At 35.0% G+C, this 24,026-nt stretch overlaps 1 protein-coding gene across 4 annotated transcripts; it reads right to left on the reverse strand.

The window, feature by feature from the left end:
* Positions 1-1,809: 1,809 nt before the first annotated feature.
* Positions 1,810-23,635, reverse strand: LOC123621802 (rho GTPase-activating protein 11A-like). Of its 4 annotated transcripts, none has more exons than XM_045527731.1 (12): positions 22,765-23,635; positions 19,805-19,875; positions 17,880-17,976; positions 17,209-17,462; positions 16,382-16,545; positions 16,059-16,205; positions 11,055-11,129; positions 10,084-10,251; positions 7,257-7,332; positions 6,665-6,773; positions 4,499-4,637; positions 1,810-4,170 (listed from the first exon to the last, which is right to left on the reverse strand). In XM_045527731.1, exons 1-12 carry the CDS (start codon positions 22,891-22,893, stop codon positions 2,576-2,578), a joined length of 3,024 nt encoding a protein of 1,007 aa, XP_045383687.1. In that variant the 5' UTR covers positions 22,894-23,635; the 3' UTR covers positions 1,810-2,575. The 4 variants fall into 4 exon arrangements, with proteins under 4 accessions (XP_045383687.1, XP_045383679.1, XP_045383697.1 ...); XM_045527723.1 differs by having other exon boundaries at positions 7,257-7,386; XM_045527741.1 differs by lacking the exons at positions 17,880-17,976; positions 19,805-19,875 and having other exon boundaries at positions 7,257-7,386; positions 17,209-17,223; positions 23,185-23,635.
* Positions 23,636-24,026: the final 391 nt, after the last annotated feature.

The raw sequence follows: 24,026 nt of genomic DNA on the forward strand, positions 1-24,026 counted from the left end.
TGTTGCCTGAACTAGAGTGCAGTGGTGTCATCATAGCTCACTGCAACCTCAGCCTCCCAGGGTTGTGATCCTCCCGCCTCAGCCTCCTGAGTAGCTGGGACCATAGGTGTGTGCCACAATGCCCAGCTAACTTTTAAAATATTTTGTAGAGATAAGGTCTCATTACGTTGCTCAGGCTGGCCTTGAACTCCTGGCCGCAAGTGATCCTCCTGCTTTGGCCTCCCAAAGTGCTAAGATTACAGGTGTGAGCCACTGTGCCCAGCCAAATATTACTGATGCATAATGAGAGTTTTTCGATTCTGATTATCACTCTAGCATTGTTCACTGTTACCTTCACTTTATGCTTGGATAAATTGAAGTCACGATTTACTACTTTTGTGTTGATTGGAAATTTGACTGAAATACACCAAAATGCCTATGCTTCATATGAACGTTGGTATATTAAAAACAAACATATTCTGGACTTGATGATTATTAAAATTCTAAATTCTTAGTGATTATAGAATATGGCCAGTCTACTAATTTAAGTTCTATGTAGTAAATTGTAGTTTGTTGTTCATAAGATAACCAAGTTAATATTAGATCTTTACTTACACTTATAAGATAAAGTGAAAAGAATCTTTGAAGTTACTACAGCATGTCCAGACATTTTTGACTTTGTAACATATATTTGTATATTTATATCATTTTATCAAATAGCCCATGAAGCTGGTAATATTATGTCCATTTTGCATAAGAAAAAAATGAAAACATAGATTAAATCAAGTCTAAAACTCAATTTCCTTGACTCTCCAATTACCATGCTTCCAAGCTATACATTTTCATATTCCTATAATACTCTGTATTGCAGCTTTCAGCTAACAAAAACGGAGGTGACAGGTGGGTAGTTTTCTAAAAAAATACATTTTTCATTATTGATTCATCCCTCAGAAAAGCCACTAATTCAGGTGGTTTGTACAGTTAATCTCCTATGCCTTCTTCCTGAATTAGTCTTCCAATTAAACATTTCATCCCTCCTTCATGGATATAAAATGACATTAATACATTTTTAAAAATTCAAAAGTGAAGTTAAAGTGTTCATACCCGACAACATATATCTCAAAGTGTATGAATGTTGTCTCTACTTAAAATTAGAAATACCATAAACATCTGAAATGTATATCTAGGCTATATTATAAACTATTTGATATCAGATGTGTATATCTACAGATTTATACAGTCTTTATATAAGTCAGCTACTTAGAGAAGGCACTGATTCCTAGGTAATGAATATAGAAACAGGAAATAGCTTTGAAATAAAACAGATATACTGGTATCAAGCAGAGCTTGGAAAAGCAAACATTTGATGACTTGAAATTGCCCATCCATACATATACCGTAAGTCTGCTTGTTCAGAGAGGTGTGCAATCTGCTCTAATCTGCTCCAACACATAAACATGGCACTCTAACAACTGGCCTGCAAAACTATCTTTAATGGTTGATTCTGTCTGCTTATTCCTTCCTCTAAAACCTAAAGAATATATTGTTGTTCGTAATACTCTTTCTTTAAAGATTTTTAATTTGTAATAATTTAAAATATAAACTTAGGCAGATTTGCTTGACAATTTGGTGCATGTTCTAAATGGCACTTTGAATTTCATTAGAGCCTGAGGCAAGTAATTTGCCAGAAAGTTATCTTTAATATCTATGCTAAATAAATAACATTTACACACAAGACAAAATTATCATAGGTTTTTATCCAAGTAAAATGTACAGAGGTGCATCAAGTATTCTAAAATTAAGCATCTACATAAGAAATCACCACCTTGATTACATTTTTTAAAGTTTAATTATTCCTCTTTAAATAGTTTCCATTTCTATATTGGACAAAACAGATACAAATGTATTTGTGCAAATTATCTTTAAAAACACAGTATGGCTTAAAAGTCATCAATTATTTCTACGTCTGAATACATGAACACACTTTAGTCATTGTTCTGCCTTAGCCATTGTTCTTAGTTCAAGTGAATACATTGTACAACTACAGGTGACATAAACCAAATTACTCTGCCCCAAAGAATAATAATTAGGATCCTATTGAAGAAAATTAATTTCTAGGGATTTTGGTAAAGACAATACACATTAATGTAATTCGCAACATAAGATTTGCAGGGCTTATCTCTTCCCTTTACACACTAGAAATGTATTGTAGAAACCTTATCTGACTTGGAGGAATAACAGGAAATAAGCACAACTTGCTCTGCTCTTCCTATCACACAAAAATCATGCAATTTTTAAAACTTAATTTCTTATAAAGCCAGTCAACAATTTCTTTAAGAAGGTAAAGCCTAATTTCTGCTTTAAGAGATCACAATAAAATTAAAGTTTAAATACTGCCATGATTAAGAAAAACAAAGTAGTTATTTGTACAAGTATAGAAATCCAAGTTGCTTGTGCAGCGAAGTTAAAATGTTTCAAAGAAAATCTATTGCTTAACGATCACCCTGAGCTATGGATTAACATGGGGATTATCCTACAAGTCATATCACCAATTTTTCACTTTATTTACATTAATGACAAGTATAACATTTGCCAATTACAAGTCTACAGGTTTACTTGTTGGTAGTAGTTGAGTCTTTCCCATAGGATTTTTTGGAGAACCTTTGTACCAGACCCTTTCTTTTTCTGATGGTTTCCTAAGGACCCTCTTATTTATCCCAGGAAAAGAGCTCATATTGTTATTTACAACAGATTTTGACATGTCATGATTAGTCAGGTCATCCAAGGGAATCTTAACTTGGCCATCAGATATCATTTCCTGTTCATAAACTCTAGTAGACCTAACAGAAGCATTCACTGAATCTGGGTGTCTCTTCATCTTTAAGAAAGATTTAGAAGTTAACTCCTTGCTTGACTTTGAAATTGCATCAATGTTTGACTGTTCACATGATATACACTTCTGTTCTTGAGGACATGATTTGGTACATGAAGCAAAGGAATCTTTTGATGTATTTTCTATACAAGAGGAAAGAGCACTGTCACAGCTCACTGATTTAATCAGAGGAGAAGCAGCATCACCAAGACTCATCAACTTATGCCTTATAGGTTGCCTGCCATACTCCAACAAAGAATTAATTCTTCTGACAGACTGACGAACAGGAGTACGCTGAAACTTAAGAGGTGACTTAACTTTTGTTCTATTTGGTTCATTTAAAGAAAGCTTGTTAAACCACTGTATGTGATCTGAAACCTTCCCATGTTCTGTCATTTGTAAACTTTCAGAGGAAGTTTTATCATATGTTTCCACCAGTGACTGCTGTTTAGCAATTCTCATAGGCCTAGGTTTTGACAAATTTGTTATAATGCATGTACTCTGCTGTGAGGAAGAGGAGCTAGCCTCATCCTCTCTAGAAGCTGCGCATTTCAGTGAGTTCTCTTCAATCATATTCTCATTCTCCTTTAATTCAGTATTTAGTTTATCCCTTGGATACTGCTGTTTCTTTATTTGTTCATCACTGGAGAATTCTTGCTTGCTGAAATAATCTTTTGGTATATTTGAATGATTGTCTTTTTCATGTTCCACTTTCACCTGAATTGAGTAACATTTTACAGCTGCTTCTCTGTCAAATTTTTGAGTTTGATGTGGTGAAAAGTCTCTTTCTGAAATATGATTTTCATCTTCACCAATGTGGTGTTCATAATTTTCCTTTGATTCTATTACAGTCAAATCTTTAGTTTCAAATAGATTTTTCTCTGGGCTATATTCTAAGTAAGATGTTTCGTTTAATTTTACTTTCTCCATATTAGTTACTGATGACTGCCTATGATTTATCAATGCATGAAGATTACTTCCAGATTCAGAAAATGCTTTCTGAATTTTCACCAAAGTCTCTGTGGTCAAGGTATTTTCATCCCCACTAAGGGAACTTCCCATTACGTTGGTATTATGCTTATTGTGTAAATCAGAAGCAGTAAGTTCATATGAAGTAGCAGGTGACTTTTCAACCGTAATGTCAGGCTCCAAAGAGGAGCTTTCTACCTCAAGACTTCCCACTATTGAAGAAGCTTCATTTGCATCTATTTCTTGAAAACTTGAATTACTAGGTCCTGTCCAAGACATCCGGTAATTTGTTCCATCTAGTCGCTTGGGAGTTAGTAAGTTTTCCTCAGACTTACTGATCTTTTTTGAACCTAAAATAAAGCAATTCAATGCTTTTAATCCTTTGTATCCAATTGCATTTTGAAATATTATCCAAATACATGGCAAATAAGGCACTAAGGACTGAATTCCAATAAAGACTTGTGTTAAAATAAATAATTTTTAATATAAAAATGTCAGTCATTTTATATTTACATATATAAGAATTCTCCGATTGTTGATAGGAATTTAAATATTTTTACTATCAAACATGAATTTTTAATTTCTAGAGAGTAAAGTACTTGATATATTTTATCATTAAGAAAAAGCAACTAAAGCAGGATTTTGGGGTAAAACTCTAACAGTATCATGTAAATGTACCTTTCCTTGGTAACCTTTCATCAGCATCTGGACTAAAACGCAGACCTGTTTTTACAGACTCAATCCTATTTTTTAAACTTTGTTGATTTGCAAGTCGTCGGCCAACATTTTCACATCTATTGACACCAGAACATCCATTCTGCACAGAAAAGAAAAATTGAAAAAGCTCCAGTTAAGAAATAAGCCTAGTTAATTGAAAATATTAAGACAAAGTAAATTTTTTTGTAGTTACCAAAATCTATGGCTAATTAAAAAGGCATATATATATATATATATATATATATATAAATTAAAAAAATTGGGAAACAATTTTATAACAAATACAAATATTCTTGCCTGATAATGAAAATTATAATCATTTGACTTGGCAATTAGTTCATATTTTATGATCTAAAATAAAACATACTTGGATATTAATTAAAAAATTTTCTTTTGTGCTGACTCTGTGCCAGGACCTGTTCGCACATCACGAAAAGCAAATCCCAGATCAAAATCTTACCCTTATTACATTCTATTTAGATGGGGAGACTTAGACCAAAACAAGATAGACAATAAATTATATTATATAAATACAACATACAAGAGAAAAGTAAAACAGGGTAAGAGGGATACGGAGGGGTGAAGGGTGGGGTGTAATTTTAAATAGGATGATCAGAAGATGATTTGCAAGTAAAGAACAAAAAAGGCAAGAGCCATGAAGATTTAAGGGGGAAGAACATTACCCAGTGCAATCACTGAGGCTGGGGCAAAGTCTGGCACGATCACAAACAGCAAGGAGGTCAGAGTGAATGGAGCAGAGTGAGTAATGGGGACAGGAGTAGGGACTGGAGAGGCAGCCTGGGAGCAGATCACCTGGAGCCTTGTAAGTCTATGTGAGAACTCTGGCTTTTACCCAGAATGAAATTGGAAGGTTTTGAGCAAAGAAATGATATAACTTAACCTGGGTTTTAATAGCGTAATTTTGGCTACAGTAATGTAGCAAGGATAGAGGAATGTAGACCTATTAGCAGGAGCTTACTACAGTAATCCAGCTGAAAGATGACAGAACTTAAGAGAAAGTGAGAAAAGTAGTACTGGTGAAAATTGGTCAGCTTGGAGATACTCTGAAAGCAGAATTAGACAGGATTCTCTAACAGATTAGACATGATGGTGTGTAAGAGAAAGTAAGGGATCAAGAATGCCGCCTGGTTTTTGACCTAAATGACTAGAAGAATGAGTTGCCATAACTGAGATAAGGAAAACTGTAGTTAGAAGTTTTAGTGGTGGGAGGTGAGGGTGGGGTGGGGTAGTGGACAGTGGCAGCAAAGAGATGGACCTCAGGAGCTCTGTTTGGGACACGTTACACTTGAGCTATCTATTGAATTAGATATCTAAGTAGGAAAGTCAAATAGGTAGATGTTAAGAAATAGGAAAGTTGTTCAGGAGAGTATTTTGGGCTGGAGAACTTAAGATCAGAAGTTTTAAGTAAATACAGGTTGAGCATTCCATATCTGGAAAACCAAAATCCAAAATGCTCTGAAATCTGAAACTATTTGAGCACTGACATGTTGCTCAAATAAAATGCTCATTAGAGCATTTCAGATTTTCAGATTAGGGATGCGGAACTGGTAAGTATAATGCAAATATTCCAAAATCTCAAAAAAAATCTGAAATCTGAAACACTTCTGATCCTAGGCATTTTAGATAAGGGAAACTGAACCTGTATATAATATAATGTTTATAACTGATGATCATCTTACGTGACTGGAGAGAGAAAAGAGAACTCCAAGTACTAAGCTTTGAGCATGTCAATGTCAGGGAATTTTGAAAGTAGCCAGTGAGGAAGCAGGGAAAGAAAGTATACCGAAGACCAAAGAGGAGCAAGTGATCAGCTGTGTCAAGCCCTGTTGACAGGTCAAGTCAAATAAGGACTGATGTTTGACCACTGGTTTGAGCAATATTGAATTCATGAGTGACTCTGATGAGAGCAGTTTCCGTAGAGTATTGGAAGAAAAGTCTGACTGGAATTGATTTAAGCAGAATAGAAAAAGAGGAACTAGAGATACCAACTCAAGTATAAGAGTTTGGTATAAAGAGAAGAGACTGGGATAGTAGCTGGAGGAGAGGCAGGGTCAAGAGTGTCTTTTGTGCATTATAAACAGATTAGTGAAATGGCAAGACACTTACTACATCTCTGCTGTTTTTCCCTAGACTAAATTTCAAACGAAGAGATCTTCGAACATTTTCTTTACGACCGATTTTAGGAGAGAAGCAGCCTGCTTTTCCTGATTCCACCCTGAAAAGAGTGAAATTAAAAATGTCAGCTTATAGTATAAACACCAGAGAAATTCTTACAAAATGAAATTTGAGAGTCCACAGCAAATCATATTGCTAATAATTGAGCAGAATAATAATTTTTTAAAACCAGTTAAACTTTAAGGTACCGTATTATGAACACATTGCATTTGCATATAAAAATAATCTGTTTATGACAAACGTTATTTAGTCACAAGTTGGAATCTTTGGAATAGACTAATGATTTTTAAACTAACAAGACATTATAAAACTACACTATCAACATAAAAGGATTTTGGACAAGTAAAGTGAACTTAAATTAGGAATCTTTCCTTGGTGGATATTTGATTAATAAGACTATAAAGGCAAAGGGAATTTTTAAAAGTGATGATTCAAATATGATTCTTGATAGAACAAATATTTTACTAAGTATATATACACCAAATATATATCCAATGAAAACAAAATATTCTGGATAAATTACCTGCAAACTTTTTTGCCTGCAATTCTTTTACTTCTCCTTGGCACACCTGTACTGATCAAATGATTTCCACTGAGGGCTACAGGAGAGAATGAACTCTGAGATGACCCTTCTGAGCTTGTATCAATGTGAACTATAAAAATAAGCACATGTAATACACCATACATACTTATTTTCCTTTTAAAATGTAAAACAGCAATAGCAGCAATTAGATTTAAAGCCTTAATTTCTACCCCCAAGCAACAACAGTAATCAGTTTCTGGTTAGAAACTTCAGGTGTCACATAGCCCAACTCAACTAAAAAAAGTATCCATTTCTTACTTTTGAGTTGTCAATTAAAGGTCAGATTCAGCACTACTTTCACATTAGAGTTTTGCTGTAAATTATTTTAATAATACAAGGAAGGGGTGGGCACTGTTGCAGATCGGAAGAGAAAGCTTTGGAGACAGACTTGACTTGAGTTTGCCCTACACTTAGTAAATGGCTTAGGCTCTTAAAATGGACTTCTATGATGAATATAAATATTACTGTCATACACACACACACACACACAAAATCTGATACAGTATGTGGTACACATAATATTAAGACTATTATCAAAAATGAGCTATAGACAAACAAGTTGCAGTCTGAGTATCCAGGATATACCTGCTAGCCAACTGCTGCCCACCTGACTCTGGAATGTAATTTATCCAATATTTTTGGGAAACAAACAAAAACTAATTATCTATAACACATGCCTAACCACCTGGCCACTGTTGTGTTCCATGAGACTAACTGGTAGTTAAAACAGAAGCTCAATTCAACACCATTTATATCATGAAATCGACTATAGTGAAAAAATAATGAAAAAAGTAAAATAATTATGAACAAAGGCTCTGTATACATTTGACTTATGTTTTTTAATCATACCCCGTATATACTCAACAAATAAGAACCCTCGCAATTCATTCTTGTTATTGATAAAGAATGCACAAAGCTCCCAGAAAAAAATACAATCATTACAATGACTTTTGGGCACATTTAGCTGAAGAAAATTTTGGAAGCCAATATAATATATCCAATGCAACATAGGTAGCTTTATTATAGGGCTGCAGTCTAGTCATTTTGAAAATGGGTAGTGGTCACAGGAAGCACAGTCAGAATATATAGAATGATGCAAATTTATCATGTATATAAGAAAAAAATTAATGGATACTCAATGGACTGTAGATTAACGTCGCCTTTATATACTTTAAAAAGCATCATACTGTTATAATCTAAACTTAGAAATCAGCCTATTCTCAATTTTACAAATGAATTTATTGAGTTGTGGCTGAGGAAGTAGGGGCAAAGAAAAACAGTGAGTTAAAAATAATAGGATTACTGTTGTTGAACCTTTAAGTTTTTTGAAAAGGAATCAACAAGTTCATTCCCTGGCGAAGATGCTATAAAGCTAATAAACAATGGCAGGTAGAACTATAATTCTCATTTACCATTTGGAAAATGTCCTCCAAATTGGAAAGGCTTTTAAATATTAAAAAAACAAAAACAAAAACAACTACATTACTTTAAAGGAGTTTAAGTTGCCAACCTCAGAATACTGAATGAGCTACAGACATAAGATTCAGAGTTCTTATACTTTAATGAGCCATAGAGAACCTATGATACTGTTCAACTTTTTGGTAGAATAAACAAGGAAAGTATAAACTTTTTCAATAATAGAAACAAAAGAGAGGCTTTTGGGAAGAAGAGCTCATATAACTCAGCTAATGAATTCAAAATGAAACACCATTTGAAACCAACAAAATAAAAATCTAAAAGATCATTAACATTTTAAGTAAATGTGAGATATATAAATGTGAGACAGAGGACCCTGGGCTTAATTAGCATTTCATTTCATTTTTGATTGATCATAAGGTTAACATGAGCTCACTTGTATTTTGCACATGCTGAAAGCGCCAACTCAACCTATAACCACACTAACAAAAATCTAGTCTCTAAGTTAGCATGAGACTATATTATTTTCGAAGGCCACGTTAGGAACTTGTAGTCAATTTGGAAGAAAATAGCTGGGCTGGTAAGAGGTCTAGAAACCATGCCACAAAGAAAGAGTATAAACAAAGTTTTAAAGCTTTCATAAAAGGTACTTGAGTTTAAAACTTTAAAATACTCCCATTCTCAAAACCATAATCTGCAATGGTTAACACTCCCACTCTGGATTCAGAGATGATCAAACTTTTGGCAACCCTGACTTAACAGAAGATAGCAATAAAGCCATAGCTATAGATCAGAAGTAACTAAAGTAGGATTCGGGATATCCAATCAAATAAAACTGAGCATCAGTGCTATCCACAAAAGCCCAAAATACCACTCGGAGGTTTTGTTTCTTTCTTTCTTTCTTTGAGACAGGGTCTCACTCTGTTGTCCAGGCTGGAGTGCGCAGTGGTGTAATCATAGCTCACTGTAACTTCAAACTCCTTGGGCTCAAGCAATCCTCTCACCCTAGCCTTCTGAGTAGTTGGAACTACAGGCATGCTCAACCATGCCCAACTAATTTTTAAATTTTTTGTAGAGATGGGGTCTCGCTATGTTGCTAGAGCTGGTCTTGAACTTCAAGCGATCCTCCCACCTTGGCCTCCCAAAGCACTGGGATTACAGGTGTGAGTCACTGTGCCCAGTCCCACTCTGAGTTATTTATCATAAATTTCAATAAGGCATGGCCATTAACCACACACACACAAATTAATTATATTGAACTAGTGTCTATTTTAAAAGGCAGGGAACTTTTGCCTAGAATAGGCATTCATGTTAATGTTTACAACCCACTTATATAAATTTTATTTGCTACCTGATACTGGTGTAGAACTGCTACTGAAGAGATTACTCGGCAATAGCTCAAAGTTAAAATTGTGCTTGATGGACTTCCTTTTCTTACTTGAGAAACCATGAGATGAATCTACTGGCAGTTTACGCTTAGCATTTGGTGTAAGAATCACTGGTGATACAGATAGCTGGGCTGAAAAAATACCAAAAACAAAACCAATTTGTTGTTTCTCCTACAGAGTTGATAAAATACAAAAGCTTTATGTAATTTCTTCTTATAAATCTATTACTTAGAGCTAATCAAAAAATAACAGGGATACATTGTCATTATCAATTTTATGTTATATAACTAAATTAAAACTCTGTAATTACTTAAAATGAAAATAAGGAAGTTGCAAAAACGCAAGACTTAAGAAATAGCAGTAACTTAAACCAAATAAGACTAAAAGATGTATATGATACACATTTAAGAATATTAATGTAGGGAAGAAATTATAGTCAAGGAGTTGAAACAAAACTGATCTAAATATTATTTTTGCTTTTAATCATAACTGGATATTAACCAGTTCATTTAGTCACTCTGAAAACAAAAGTTCATACTATCTCTTATTATTAACTGAATGATTTCAGCCACAAGCAAATTAGGATAAAAAACTGGAACGAACAAACTTGTGGTTCTAAAACAGAAATGAGGTTGAGCTACTTTAACACATCCAATAGCATTTAAATTATAAACAACAGAAAAGTATGATTAAGATTAAAGATGTAACAATAGACTAAAAAAAATTCTTACCTACAATGTTGGGTTCATTACATCCAACGTAATTAGCAATGTCAAAACATAGTATATATAGTACCACATCTCCATTGAAAATAACATTTGGATTTGATTAAACTAAATTTGATTAAAATAAGTTAAGTAATTATTACTATAATTATTTTTGTAGACTACTATAGAAATTTTCATTTAAATAGATACATATAATAAATACCTACCAATTCTTTCCTGTTGAGGTGTAATAGAAGGTGTTCTGTTAGATTTAAATTTATTAAGTGCTCCACTCACAAAATCTGAAATGCAAAGCACATATAATCATTTATAACTTAACACTTACCTATTTTTCACATATTGATATTTATGGTCTTCTTTTAACATCTTTTATCACCTTATACAATTTTAAAGTTATTTAAGGAATTATTTCAAAATAGAAAGAAATACTAAAGGATATATTTTTACTCCATTCCCCAATTGTACTTCTATATCCCTTTTAAAAAGGGAGTATAATACAGAATGAAATATGATACAAATAAGCATAACGTACCGAAAGTGTAGGGAAGAGGGAATCATTACTTTTTGGAGCAAAAGATGATGGTCTGAACTGAGGCAGGAGCAGTGGAAATGGAGGCAGGAATAAAGGTATTTAACAGATCAAGGTGACAACACTTAAGTGATCAATGGGATGTAGAGATAGGGAAAGAGCAGATAAGGCCACCTAGAATTCTGATTTTGATGACTGAGTAGACAATGGTGCCACCGAATGAAAAAGGAAATTATGCAAGGAAGAGTTAAACATGCCTATGAGATGCTTGAGTGAATATAAATCCATCTGTGGAAAGATCAGGGCTGGAGAAGCTGATCTGGGAGCCATCAGCCCAGAAACGGTAGTTTTTAAAAAACTGTGAGTGAGTGAGATCATTTAAGAAGAGGGCAAAGTGTGAGAAGAAGGTCAGGCATGAAAGAATGGGATATTTAAGAGGTATTCAGAAAAAGAAAATCCAGAAAATGAGATAAAATAAATGGCCAAAGAGGTAAGGGAAAAAAAGCAAGCAGTGTTACAAAAAACAAGGGGAAAAAAAAAAATACCAAGAAATAGCCAAGTGGTCAGGGATTCTGAACAATACAGGCCTAAAAAAATATATACACTTGATTTAGCTGTAAGTAAATTGTTATGACTTGAACAGGAATAGTTTTACGCAAAAAAATAGTCCCCTTTCAGCCAGATTAATCAGCAAATACCACTTAATATAGTTAAGTAAATGTATAAGTTTAATAATAACCACTTATGTATTATTGAGAAATCTTACACCCTCAAGTGAAATAGGTACCAACCAGAGAAGAATATTGAAAACCTCAATGAAGAGCTAGAGATGGACAATGCTCTAACTGGCAGGCAATGCCTAATAAAGATAAACTTTATGACACCTGTGCAGATAAAGGAGGTTAGTATGGGAGAGGAAAAAGAGACAAAAGAATAAGGTAAAAAGGAGAAATGAGAGCCAGAGCAGAAGAAAGAAGAAATAACTGCACAACAAACAGATTCAGCCACAGTAGAAAACATACAATTAGGACAGGACAGCAAAATCAGGACTATTAAAAGACAAACTGTTCCTTCTATACTCTGAAACCATCTCTCTTTTTTTTTTGCCTCTGTGTTTATATCTATTTATAATAACTTTATTCTTTCCATAATGACTAGTTATAAGATGACTGAATAATATCCATTTTTCTGTTTTGCCAAAATCTTCATCTGAAACCTATTGCTGGTCTTCCTTGATGGGCATTTTTTTTCTTTTTCCTTTTGATTGCATCATTGGCCACACTGAAGATTCAAACTACCTAGAGTATTTAGAGAAAGGGAAAAAACTATGTCTCAATCCCTTTATTTTATTTATTTACTATTTTTAAGAGATGAGGTCTTGCTCTGTCACTCAGGCTGGAGTGCAGTGGCATGATCATAGATCACTGTAACCTCAAACTCCTGGGCTTAAGCAATCCTTCCACCTCAGCCACCTGAGTATCTGGGACTACAGGCACACATCACCATGCCTGGCTAATTTTTTTTTTTGGTAGAGATGAGGTCTCGCTAGGTTACCCAAGCTGGTCTCAAACTCCTCGGCCCAAGGGATCCTCCTGCCTCCACCTCCCAAAGTGCTGAAATTACAGGCATGAACCACTGCACTCGGCCCCTCAATCCCTTTAATAGTCTCCTGAGTTTATTTCTGGTATTTCAGGAAGTACTGCACTAATAAGGACATCATATTAATCAGCTCAGCACTGCACCACCATCTATGAAAGACATTTGTTAGCACAATGACAATTAGGGAGGAGCGCACACACATATTCATGTACACTGCCAAGAATAGCAAAATTATAATAGACTAAATCACTTTGCTTATGTTACAAGAACTTACCCATGACATCCTGTGTAGATTCTGAGGCAATACAATTGTTGTGAATTGTTGTAACTGGCATAAAACTAAGCTAGAGTAACTCACTCATATAATAAATATGAAAATAAAAGTACAAGTTCTGTAGGATTACACAACAATGTGAATATACTTAACACTTCTGAACTATACACTTAAAAATGGTTAAAATGGCAAATTTTATGTTACATGTATTTCACCAATTTTTAAAAAGTCAAGATTCTTCAAAGCAATGCAATTGAATGAAACACATGGATTTTTTTTGCATTTTAAAGTGAGATGCAAAAAAAGAAGGCTAGCTACAATATAAACACCGATGACCTAAAGCTCCTGAACAGTTTCAAATTGCTAATGAAATCGACGAATTTTAGTGATGTTTGACAAATGCTATCCTAATGTGTTCAAATAAATAATCTCTGAGTTTAGGCCAAATATTAATAACTCGATGTAACATATTCATTTAAAAGTTTAAGCCTATTCAGTAAAAACCACTGGGTTGATACAATGATGTATAAAATATGGTTTCTACCTTCACAGAGTATTGCATATAACAACTCTTAAAGCCTAAAATATTACAGAATGTCAGAGCAGAAGAGAGATTATTTCCCCACTGAGGAAAAAAAATAAGAAGAGCTTGCTTGCCAAGACATTTAACCTAAATTTTGACAACTAGATACAATTTGAACAGCAGGAGTAGACAGATGAAAAACATCATATCAATAAACAGTATAAGCAAAAGAATGAAAGTGTCTGGAAAACAATAAATAAATAGCACAGTTTGACTAAAGTACAGGTTGCTTAAAGGAAAGACAGGAAACAAACAGTAGACAGGTAAGCTAGAGCAATCCTATCACAGACCTTTAATACTAAGTTATACATATCAGTATTATCAATGGAAGTTTATGAAGGATGTGTGTGTGAGATACTTGAGTAGAGTTATACATTAAAAATGTCAGCCTTAACACCAATAAGTAGGGTAGATTCAAGACAGAGGTACAAAGACCAAGAAGGAGATTCTTACAGTAATGATACAGTAAACAGTGCAGAGATAGAATCTTATAGAACCCAAAAACTGTGTGAATATAGATGTCAAAGACCATGGTTTAAAGACTGAGTGCCTAGGGAATGGAGGTGCTGTTAAAAGAAAATGGAATTCACATAGAACCAGTTTAAAGAGAGTGAAAATGGTCATTTCAAAACATTAAGCTTACATCACCAAGGAAAAGCAGGTATGACTGGTTGTTAGTAAAGTAGAACTGACATTTTGGCGATAACGGTGATAGAGATCTGGTAGTAATCTATTTAGATGTGATAACTGAAACTATAGGAGTGAATGAGATCACAAGGGGAAGGAGGGCAATAAAGATGATCTGGGTTTAAGAAATAGCTACATTTGGGAAAGTTTTATGGGTTAAATTGTGTCCTCCAAAAACAGATGTTTAAGTCCTAATGCCCAGTACCTATGAATGTGACCACACTTAGAATTAGTGTCTTTTTACAGATATGGTCAAGTTAATAAGAGGCCACTAGGGTGGGCCCTGATCCAGTATGTCCCTATAAAAGGAAAATGCAGACAGAGGAACACCCAGGAAGAACACCACTGTGGGATGACAATGGCAGAAATTAGAGTGATGCAGCTGCAAAGTCAAGGAATGCCAAGGACTGACAGCCACTACTAGAAGTTAGGAAGATGCAAGAAAGGATTCTCTCCTACAGATTTCGGACACCCGGCCAACACCTTGTTTTCAAACTTCTAGCCTCCAGAACTAAGACAAATTTCTGTTGTTTTAAGCCACCCAGTGGTACTTTGCTACAGTAGCCCTAGGAAAATAATACACAAGACATAAGAGGACTCTACAATGAAGTAAATAAGAAACACAAGAATGCAATAACATATAAGGCAAAAGATTAAAAAAGGAATGGGACAGTTAATAACAATTGGTTTGGATACTCAAAAGATGAGAAATTTCCTAACACGATTGGAAAAGGAATGGCCTCTTGACTTCTTGACCAAGAAGGAGATAAGAAGTTTTATTACCAACTCCACCATGATAGGACTTTTGGTCTTTTTGATTCTTCCTTGGTAATATTTCCTTCATTATTTAGTTTGCACTCCTAAGTAATTCATGTCACTAACTAGTTCAAATAATGATCTCACACTTGGATTACTGACGCACATTTCTAACCAATCTTCTTTCTTCCAAGTCTCAATTCTTCAAATCAGTTAATTTTCTAAAACATTTTAATCAAGTCATGCCTCAAATCATAAACTTTTAATGGTTCACTAACACCTAGGTTAATATTCTAATTCTTTGCCTGGCATCAGGCTCACCATTATACCACCCCAATCCTTACAATGAACCCTTCACTCAAGTCACACTGGTCTACTTACAGACACAGACATAGCTTACTTCTTCCTAACACAAATCTTTCTTCATAGCATCCTTTTCGTTTAGAATAGGACATAAGTATTCTGATTCTCCACCCAATTCTCCTAGATTCTACTCTTTCTTCAAGAAGGCTCAGTTTGTCCTCCTCTTTGACAAGTCCCTGATCATTATAACCAAGGGAACTTTTCTTCTTTTAATACATTTCACATTTGTGCTAAAGATTCAGCCACTTAATTATTAGACTATATTGTCCTTTTATCTTTTCATATGCATATGTCCTATCTTTCCAACTATGCTGTAAGCATTAAAAAGGCATATACCATAATTTATACTTCTTTATGTTCAAATGCATTTTAGATAAAAACAAATTGCTGTACTGCCATAAAATGGGACTGCCACTTACCTCCTACGCTTTGTCTTCGTTTTCTCTTATGTTCACCAGGAGTTTCATATTCACCTTCTTCAAAGCCTTCCAGTGATGGAGTAGCACAGAGGCCATCAATACCCAACATAGCAGGTATCTTTTCCAGAATAAAATCTGGTACATGTCCTAATGAAAATATTCACAAGTAAGACAATTATTATCCTTCCTTCACTCCTCCTCAAAAATGTTTAGATAGTAATATACAAACTTTCCAAAATTTTTCTTCATAGTTCACTTGGAAGAAACTGGGATTTCCCTCATTTAAACAAATTCTGTGCCTTAATAATGCAACTACATCTTACCAATATCTGATGCATTATCAATGAAAGTCTGTATTACTGCAGCCTGTAATCGTAGCTTTTTCTCTGTGTTAGCAGACATCTTTTCATGTCCTTCACTTGTCTGAAGAAGATTTGGTGCAAATATTACCGCAAGATTGCCGCTGTCCATCTTATTCTCACTGGACCTTAAGTGAAAAAAGGTTTTATTAGATGGAACCAAAGATAAACATATTTAGCATATTTTGAAGACCTCTTACTTTATCAGTCACATCCAAGTCAGAACAGTTACCCTTTATCTACCCATCTACACGACTGACTTGAATATATAAAAGAACCAGAAATATTAATTTATAGTCACTATATATTTAAATATATATCATAAAAACCATGCTAATCCTAGAGTTCACACTTTGCTTTTCCACACAAGTTGAACATGTTTACCTGATTTTTAAACTCACACATAAAAAACTGGAAGTATTAGAAGGTAGCCTGTTATGTCTAGAATAAGCAGATTCACTGAGAGTAGGGAGAGGAGAAAAATTCAAAAAGCAAAACACAAACATTTTAAAAACACAATAATCAGAACCTATTCAGTGGACAATGAATCCTATCAATACCAATAAGCCGTTAAGGCATTCATAATGATGACTTTAAGACAGCAAGGAAATATTAAATCATTTGATGTACTGTTTTAGAAATTGTACATGATATACTTCTCATAGTAAAGAAATAATATAATATTTTTTAGAAAAATTTCCATTCCAAATGAAATTTTATCTACAAGTGTAAATCTTTAACTAGTTGAGAAATTAAATTATTATTTCCTAAGAGTTTTAATTACCACTTACCTTAGAGAAACATTCCTGAGAAAGTTAAAGAAGTATTTTAATATGTTAACTGTGTGGTCACTCATAAGACAGGAGAGCAACAATGTAGCTTTAGCCTTCTCCTCTGTTCCTAACTGTTGAGCTTTAAAAAGTGCTTCATGCAAATCAGCTGGAAGAATGGGCTTTGGCAATTCCCTAAAAAACTGCTTAAGAAGTCCTGCAATATCACAAGGTGGTGCAGAAGATAGGCAACCTTCACCATGATCCAGTTTATTCTGAAATAAACATAATAATCTTGAGTATTTTGGGGAACTTAAGAGTTTAATGCTATATATTTTATTATACTCTAAAGAGCTCTCTTTTTAAAATAATTTCTCTTAACTCTCATTTTAATATATATCCCTCTTTTTTCCAGAAGGCCAAAAAACAAAATTTAACAATTTTTTAATTTCATATAGAATATAGAAATAGTATAATCTTCTATACTATGAATTTAAAAGTAAAACTTTTAAAGCACAATATAAATGATATATAATTTCTTTTGAAAAAAGAGTCTTTTGCCATGAAAAAAAAAGCTATTTGTAAATTTAATTTCTGGCAATTATTCATGTAATAGTTCTAAATATTTCAAAAACAGAAACAGAATTGGAAAGTGGTACAAATGAAAAATTATAGTTCAAGAATATGCTTACTTTTAATGCTTTTAGACGAATAACAGATCCTGATTTCCGAAAAAGCCCCTCTGTGTGAATATGCTCTTGTAAAGACGTGCAAGCATCAACAAGAAAGCTGAAAGAGAGACTATTTTTCAGGTGGCCAGATACACATCTTATCAAATCCCATTTTCCTGCTAAAGTATATGAGCAGGCAAGCAAGCACTATGCCCCTTTCAGAAGCTCTGATGCCACAAATCCCTTTAGTATTTGTGACAAAGTTACCTTTAGTTTTCTGTCTTGCTTCCTGAATTCTTCTAAAGCCCCTCTTTATACTCATGCCAAGTCCATTGTGCCCACTCAGTTTTATATCCTTCTTTCTCAATCCTACTCCACTTCTCTGCTTCCCTTCAGAGCACAAGACTTGTCTTTTTTACTGCCTCTACTTCTTTATATTCCAGCCTCTACTCCACCTTCTCCAGTCAGAATCTCATTCCCCATTAACCCAGTGAAACAGCTCACAAGGTCAACAGTGGCCTCTGCCTTGCAAATCCATGGTCCATTCGTTGTTTTCATCTTGCTTGACCTATCAGCATCTGACACACCTGATCACTCCTTATTCATCTCAAAAATGCTCTTTTTCCCTACTCTTCTGGTTTTCCTGCTATTTCCCCTACTGTTCCTTCTCAAACTCCTTTTCTGGCTCCTCTTCTTCTGCCAGATCTTACATGGTAGAAGAAGCCAGGGCTCTGTCAAAGGCCTCCTTCTTGTATCTTCTTTCTCTCCATGGGTGATCTTGCACAGCATACATGGCTTTACATATCTATCGTCTATACACTTGCCCAAAAATAGGGCAAGGTTTTTTTTGTCAACCCAACATGACCCCTCAGAAAAGTAGGGTATACACCAGTCCTTACAATCCTTTTCATATTAAGAGATATGTGCTCAATTTCTTCATTTTAAACAATAATCTTAATCAATGTTGGCTTTAGATACTTACATATTCAATAGCTAGGACCCATAAATTAGGACGGTTACAAGCTACAAATAACTGATACGGTTGTATTGGTGCACAGTGGCTAAATGTCAGCCCTGCTTACAGAGGATAACTGACAGAATAGTTTTTAAAAAAAAAAGTAGGTCACAAAATTACAACAAAGATTTAGTTGTTATTCCTGGGGATATGACTTTGCAATTCCAAATGTTAAAAATCATTATAGGTTTTCATTATAGGAAAATATATCTTAATTCATCTTTCATACATCATTTAAAAAGCAAAATAGTAAGTGAGACAACAAGGTATTCAATAAATGCTTTTGGATGATGCACCACTTACAACCTAGATTATTGGACTAGAATAACGAACCCTACTTTGGATAAAGTTGAAATGAATTATATGCATTTTAAAACTATGTTCTTATATACAACTAATATGTACCCATAATAATTAAAAAGAAATTTTTTTAAACTATGTTCTTAAAACATAAACATCCCTAGTAATTTCTGATGCAGTTAGTTCAAAAGGTCATTTATAAATAAGTGCCATAGAAAAGTGTTACATAATATTTATTCACAAATACTCCAATGTCTTAGTTTAAATATTCTTTTATGCAATATTTATTAAAAAAACAAAAAATATCAAAATTATTACTGAATTGGTAATTCAGTATATTAATCAGAATTCTGGCAAAAGAATTGGTATTGAACTGAAAACTGACTTAATAGAAAAAAATTGATTTCTAATATTTATTCACAACTGGACCTTAAAAGTCAATCCTGGGAATGAGTACAAATTACAAATTTAAAATATGTGAAAGTTAGAAAGTTTTATTTTACATTAGCTAAAGTTAGAGGTGAAATTCTTTGCTGGTTTGAAATAAATATGTGTCAATCAACTATTTCCTTTTAAACCCACTGAAGCCAGTTTGAAATATTTACTCTTCTTCATTACCAACTCTGCTTACCTTGGAATGTGTCCATATTCTGGTACAACAGAATGGGGTAATGCATTAAAAGGTACTCCAAATATTTTACCCTAAAATGACAAATTCAGTTACTCTAACACAAATATTAGGTATAAAAATTTTCTTACACATCAGGAAAATTAAAAACCTCAGGAAATAAAGAAAATAGCATAAACTATAAGCTATCAAACAAAACAAAACAATTATTTCAAGTGTGTTTGGTAACAAGTAACTACTATATTAGATATTATTGCTAAGTGCTGAGAGTACAAAGATGGCTGAGATAAAGTCATTGCCCTCAAACAATCTAGCAAATTCAGTCAGTCTCCAGTCTGATCATGGAAAATCAATCCAGTTAGTACTTAGAAAATTCTCCAACAGAATATGGGCCAAAACACAAACATTTTCCAAAAAATACTACAGGTTCCTTCGGTGATCTTATAAATACCGATCATATACTTTCCTTTGGTCACGTTATAAATACTAACTTACACAAACTGCTAAGTCAATTGATAAGCAAAACAATAATTCCAGCCACTCATTAAGTACTTTCTAAAATTACATCAGAAGAGGTTATTTTTAGACACGATATCTTTTCCATACCCTATAGAAGAGTGCTTTTTGAACTATGCCCTGAGGTACACAAGGCAAGAGTTCTGTAAATATTTAAGTACAAGTTTATCTAACTACTTGAAAATCTCACATTCAAATTTTTAATACATTGAGGAACCCAAGAGTAAGCATGCATGTTAGTTAACTTCAGTGTTTTTGCACACTGAAGTATAAAGAATCTGCCACTATCTTTGTGCATGCATTTGAACTTCTTAAAAATGTGTTACTGATTAACAAGGTCATGGCTTTGCACTGCGCTGAAAAGTAAATTCAAGCCTGCATCTGTCTGCTCATACAAAATTAAGTGGGTACAACCTAATCTCACCTATGTTAATTTAGCTTAGATGAATCTGCTGTGAAACATAAGTGTTTCAAGAGCATTTTATTCAATTTTCTATTTACATTAAGAAATCACTTGGTATTGTTAATGATTCAACACAGTAACAAAATTTTACTAGTACTCTTTCAAGCACTTGACTCCATTTAATTTACAAATATTCCAAGCTAAAAAGACAGAACAGTATAGAGCTAAAGAGAATAGGCTCCTAGAGGCAAGACTGCTAGATTTTAAATCTTGGCTCTTCTACCTTGATCAAATTAATATTCTGTCCCTCAGTATCCTCACATAGATCTTAAGTCAGAGTTATAGGAAGAATGAAATGAATTAAAACATGTGAAAACTTTATATCAGTGTTTGACATAGAGTAAGCATTCAAAGAATATTTATTGCTGTTATGATTATCATTTCAAGGTGAATGATTTTTAAAAAGTATTAGTAAGAACAACCCCTTTATTTAGGTAAATTAGAATGTTTTTGATAGTGTGCAACCAAACAAAATGCAAAAATAAACCAGATGCTAAAGCCAATAAAAGTCTACAACTGTCACACATAACTAGAATTCATTGTTGTATTTTTTTATGTCTCATTATTTTTAATAGGCTTCACAAATAACCATAATTATTTCTCATAACATGCTTTTTAAACTTTACATATTAGAATATCATTTATAATATAATTTTTTAAAAGATTTACAGTACTTTTCTTAAAAAGCTCAAAAACTACTATTAGCTAACAAACACCAAAGAGCAAAAGAAATGAGTTTTTCAAATTACCTATCCTGTTAGATCGCTAGGCCTATCTATAGGCCTTAACGTTTTTTTAAAATTCCCTTAACAATCCAAGGAGATACATTATTCCCACTTTATACATTAAGAAATTGAAACTTAGGGAAATCAAACAAGTAACCCAAGTTCACAGACCTAGCAGGGGTGGAGGCAGGACTCAAACTCAGGACCATCTGACTCTAAAGGCAGACGTGGGTTTTCTTGTTAAAGAATGAAAAAAAATCCATGTACAAATTCTCCCATATAGTTAAAAAAACAGCTATATTTGAGATCTTGGAAAGACAGTTTTACAATCAGAAGAAATCTCTATGGTTCTAAAATATGAATGCACATGTTGCCATTAATTTGCAAACAACAAAAACAATTTCTCCAAAATGTACACGCTATTAAGAGGTATACATACTATATTTTTTCAGTTTTCTTCTCCAAGTACTTACATTTAAAATAAAATCCTTTATATCCAATTTACTTTATTTTTCACAATTAAATTCTTGATTATGTGTTAAAGCCATTAAAATCTCATTAAAAATCCCCTAATCTCGACCACTAAAACATCAACAGCTTTCAATCACTTCGTTCTGGCTTCTCAATTTATTCATTTAAAAAAATGGCTTTACGTCTCAAAAATATAATACGGCCAAGCAGCAAGCTTGTTTTCTCAAGTTGGTGAATACGGAGGCATCACCTGAAGCCTACTTCTAATGCTGTCACACCTCATTTACTGATCCATTTAGAAAATGCACTGGTCCCCCTGTCCCTCTACAAACCTTACCTAAAACTGTGATAGAGACCTAGAGTTTGTCTCCCTCCCCAGTGCTACTTGTTCAAAATACAATAAATTGGCACTATCTGGAAACATCTTTAATTGTTATAACTGAGAGATGCTACTGGCATCTAGTGGTAGAACCCAGAGATGCTGCTAAACATCCTACAATTCACAGGACAGCATCACCTCTTATCCCTTAACAAACAATTATCTACTCCAAAATATCAATAGCGCTGAGGTTGGTAAATCCTGCAACTTCCTCTCAATGATCAAAAACCCCTGAAAAGAATCAAGAATGCCATTTTTTAAATATCAGCAATTGACCATCTGGATTGAATTAAACACATTTAACCACATTGTTTTTGATAAAAAGAGTGAAGATTTTAGCATGACTCGGTAATAAGTGATGATACGGCGTGTGCCTTTTTAAACCCGAATCCCGTTTTCCAGAACTTACCCCTATTTCCGTGGCTGCTGTTTCATGTCTCCTGCGATCGCACTGCCCACGGCTACCTTTGACCTTAATGCCATACACGGCCCGAAGCTGCTGCAACAAGGCCAATCTCACCAGCCTCTGATCCCACATCTCGTACCCGTCGTTCACTCTCCTAGGCAGGATCTGTGTCCTGACCCTCTTTCGCCACCAAGTCTCGCAATTTCCAAATACTCTCAGGTTTGAGCTCCGCTCCGCGGCCTTCCGGCTACGTCTGGCACTCCTCTGGCCCACAGCCCCTGCCACTTCCACGGCTTGTCCTTAATCCTCTATCTTACACTTGCACAGACCCTCTTCTCTTGGCCCTTTGATCCAGCCACACCTCACTCTTCCTTCACTTACACTGACCTTCTTTCTGGCCACCCAATCCTTTCAGCTACTTACATAGACTTCACTTCTCCCTGATTCTTTCGGTTCCTTGCACCAACGCCTGTTGCCAGCTTCTCAACACTTCCGGCCACTTCCAATGATCCCCTTTCCTCCAAATCTCCCTTTGCCCGCTCTGGCTTCCTCACCCCTCCAACCCCCGAGAGCTCAGCAGGGCGTTCGTTTCTCGGTCCCCGCGTCCCCACCCTAGCCTAGCCGCCGGACCAGCCGGCTGCTCAGGCGCCTCTTCCAGTCCCGGTCCCCGCCCGGGCTGGTCGCCGCCGTCACCCCGTTTCACAGGCAGCTCGTTCCGTCCTCCGTCAGCCTGCCCGCGGCTCCCGGCCTGCACATCCTGGGGCGCTCACTGGAGCCAAGCAGCTCGCCTCATGCCTCCGCCCCACCTCCTCTGCAGACACCCGGAGCCACCGCGGCCGTCGGTCCCGCAGTTCCAGCCCAGGCTCAAATGGCAGCGCCAAACAGCGCTCTGCATCTGATTGGTCTGCTTCTCTTTTCAAAATCAGGACCTCGGGGGGTGGCCAGGAGCTGCCTGACTAGGGAGGTACGGGCGGAGGGGCGATCACGAAGGGTGTAGCGGCCAAACCTTAGAAACGTGAAAAGAAAGAAAGATGAGCTTCACTTGCTCCTTCATAGCCATATTTTTTGGAGGAAAATACCGTTCAAAGTATGCTTGAATATCTTGACCTGCGTCTCAGACAATATATAGTATTTGGGGAAATGCAATAGACACCTTGTTCTCATTTCTCCAGAACTCAGCTGAGGCCGAAGGCCCTCTTACGGAGAAACCGTTCTACGGAACCCGAGATGAGACAATTTAAGTCACGATCGACAAACGCCGATTT

The sequence above is a fragment of the Lemur catta genome, chromosome 1, assembly GCF_020740605.2.
Source record: "Lemur catta isolate mLemCat1 chromosome 1, mLemCat1.pri, whole genome shotgun sequence".
Classification (NCBI taxonomy): domain Eukaryota; kingdom Metazoa; phylum Chordata; class Mammalia; order Primates; family Lemuridae; genus Lemur; species Lemur catta.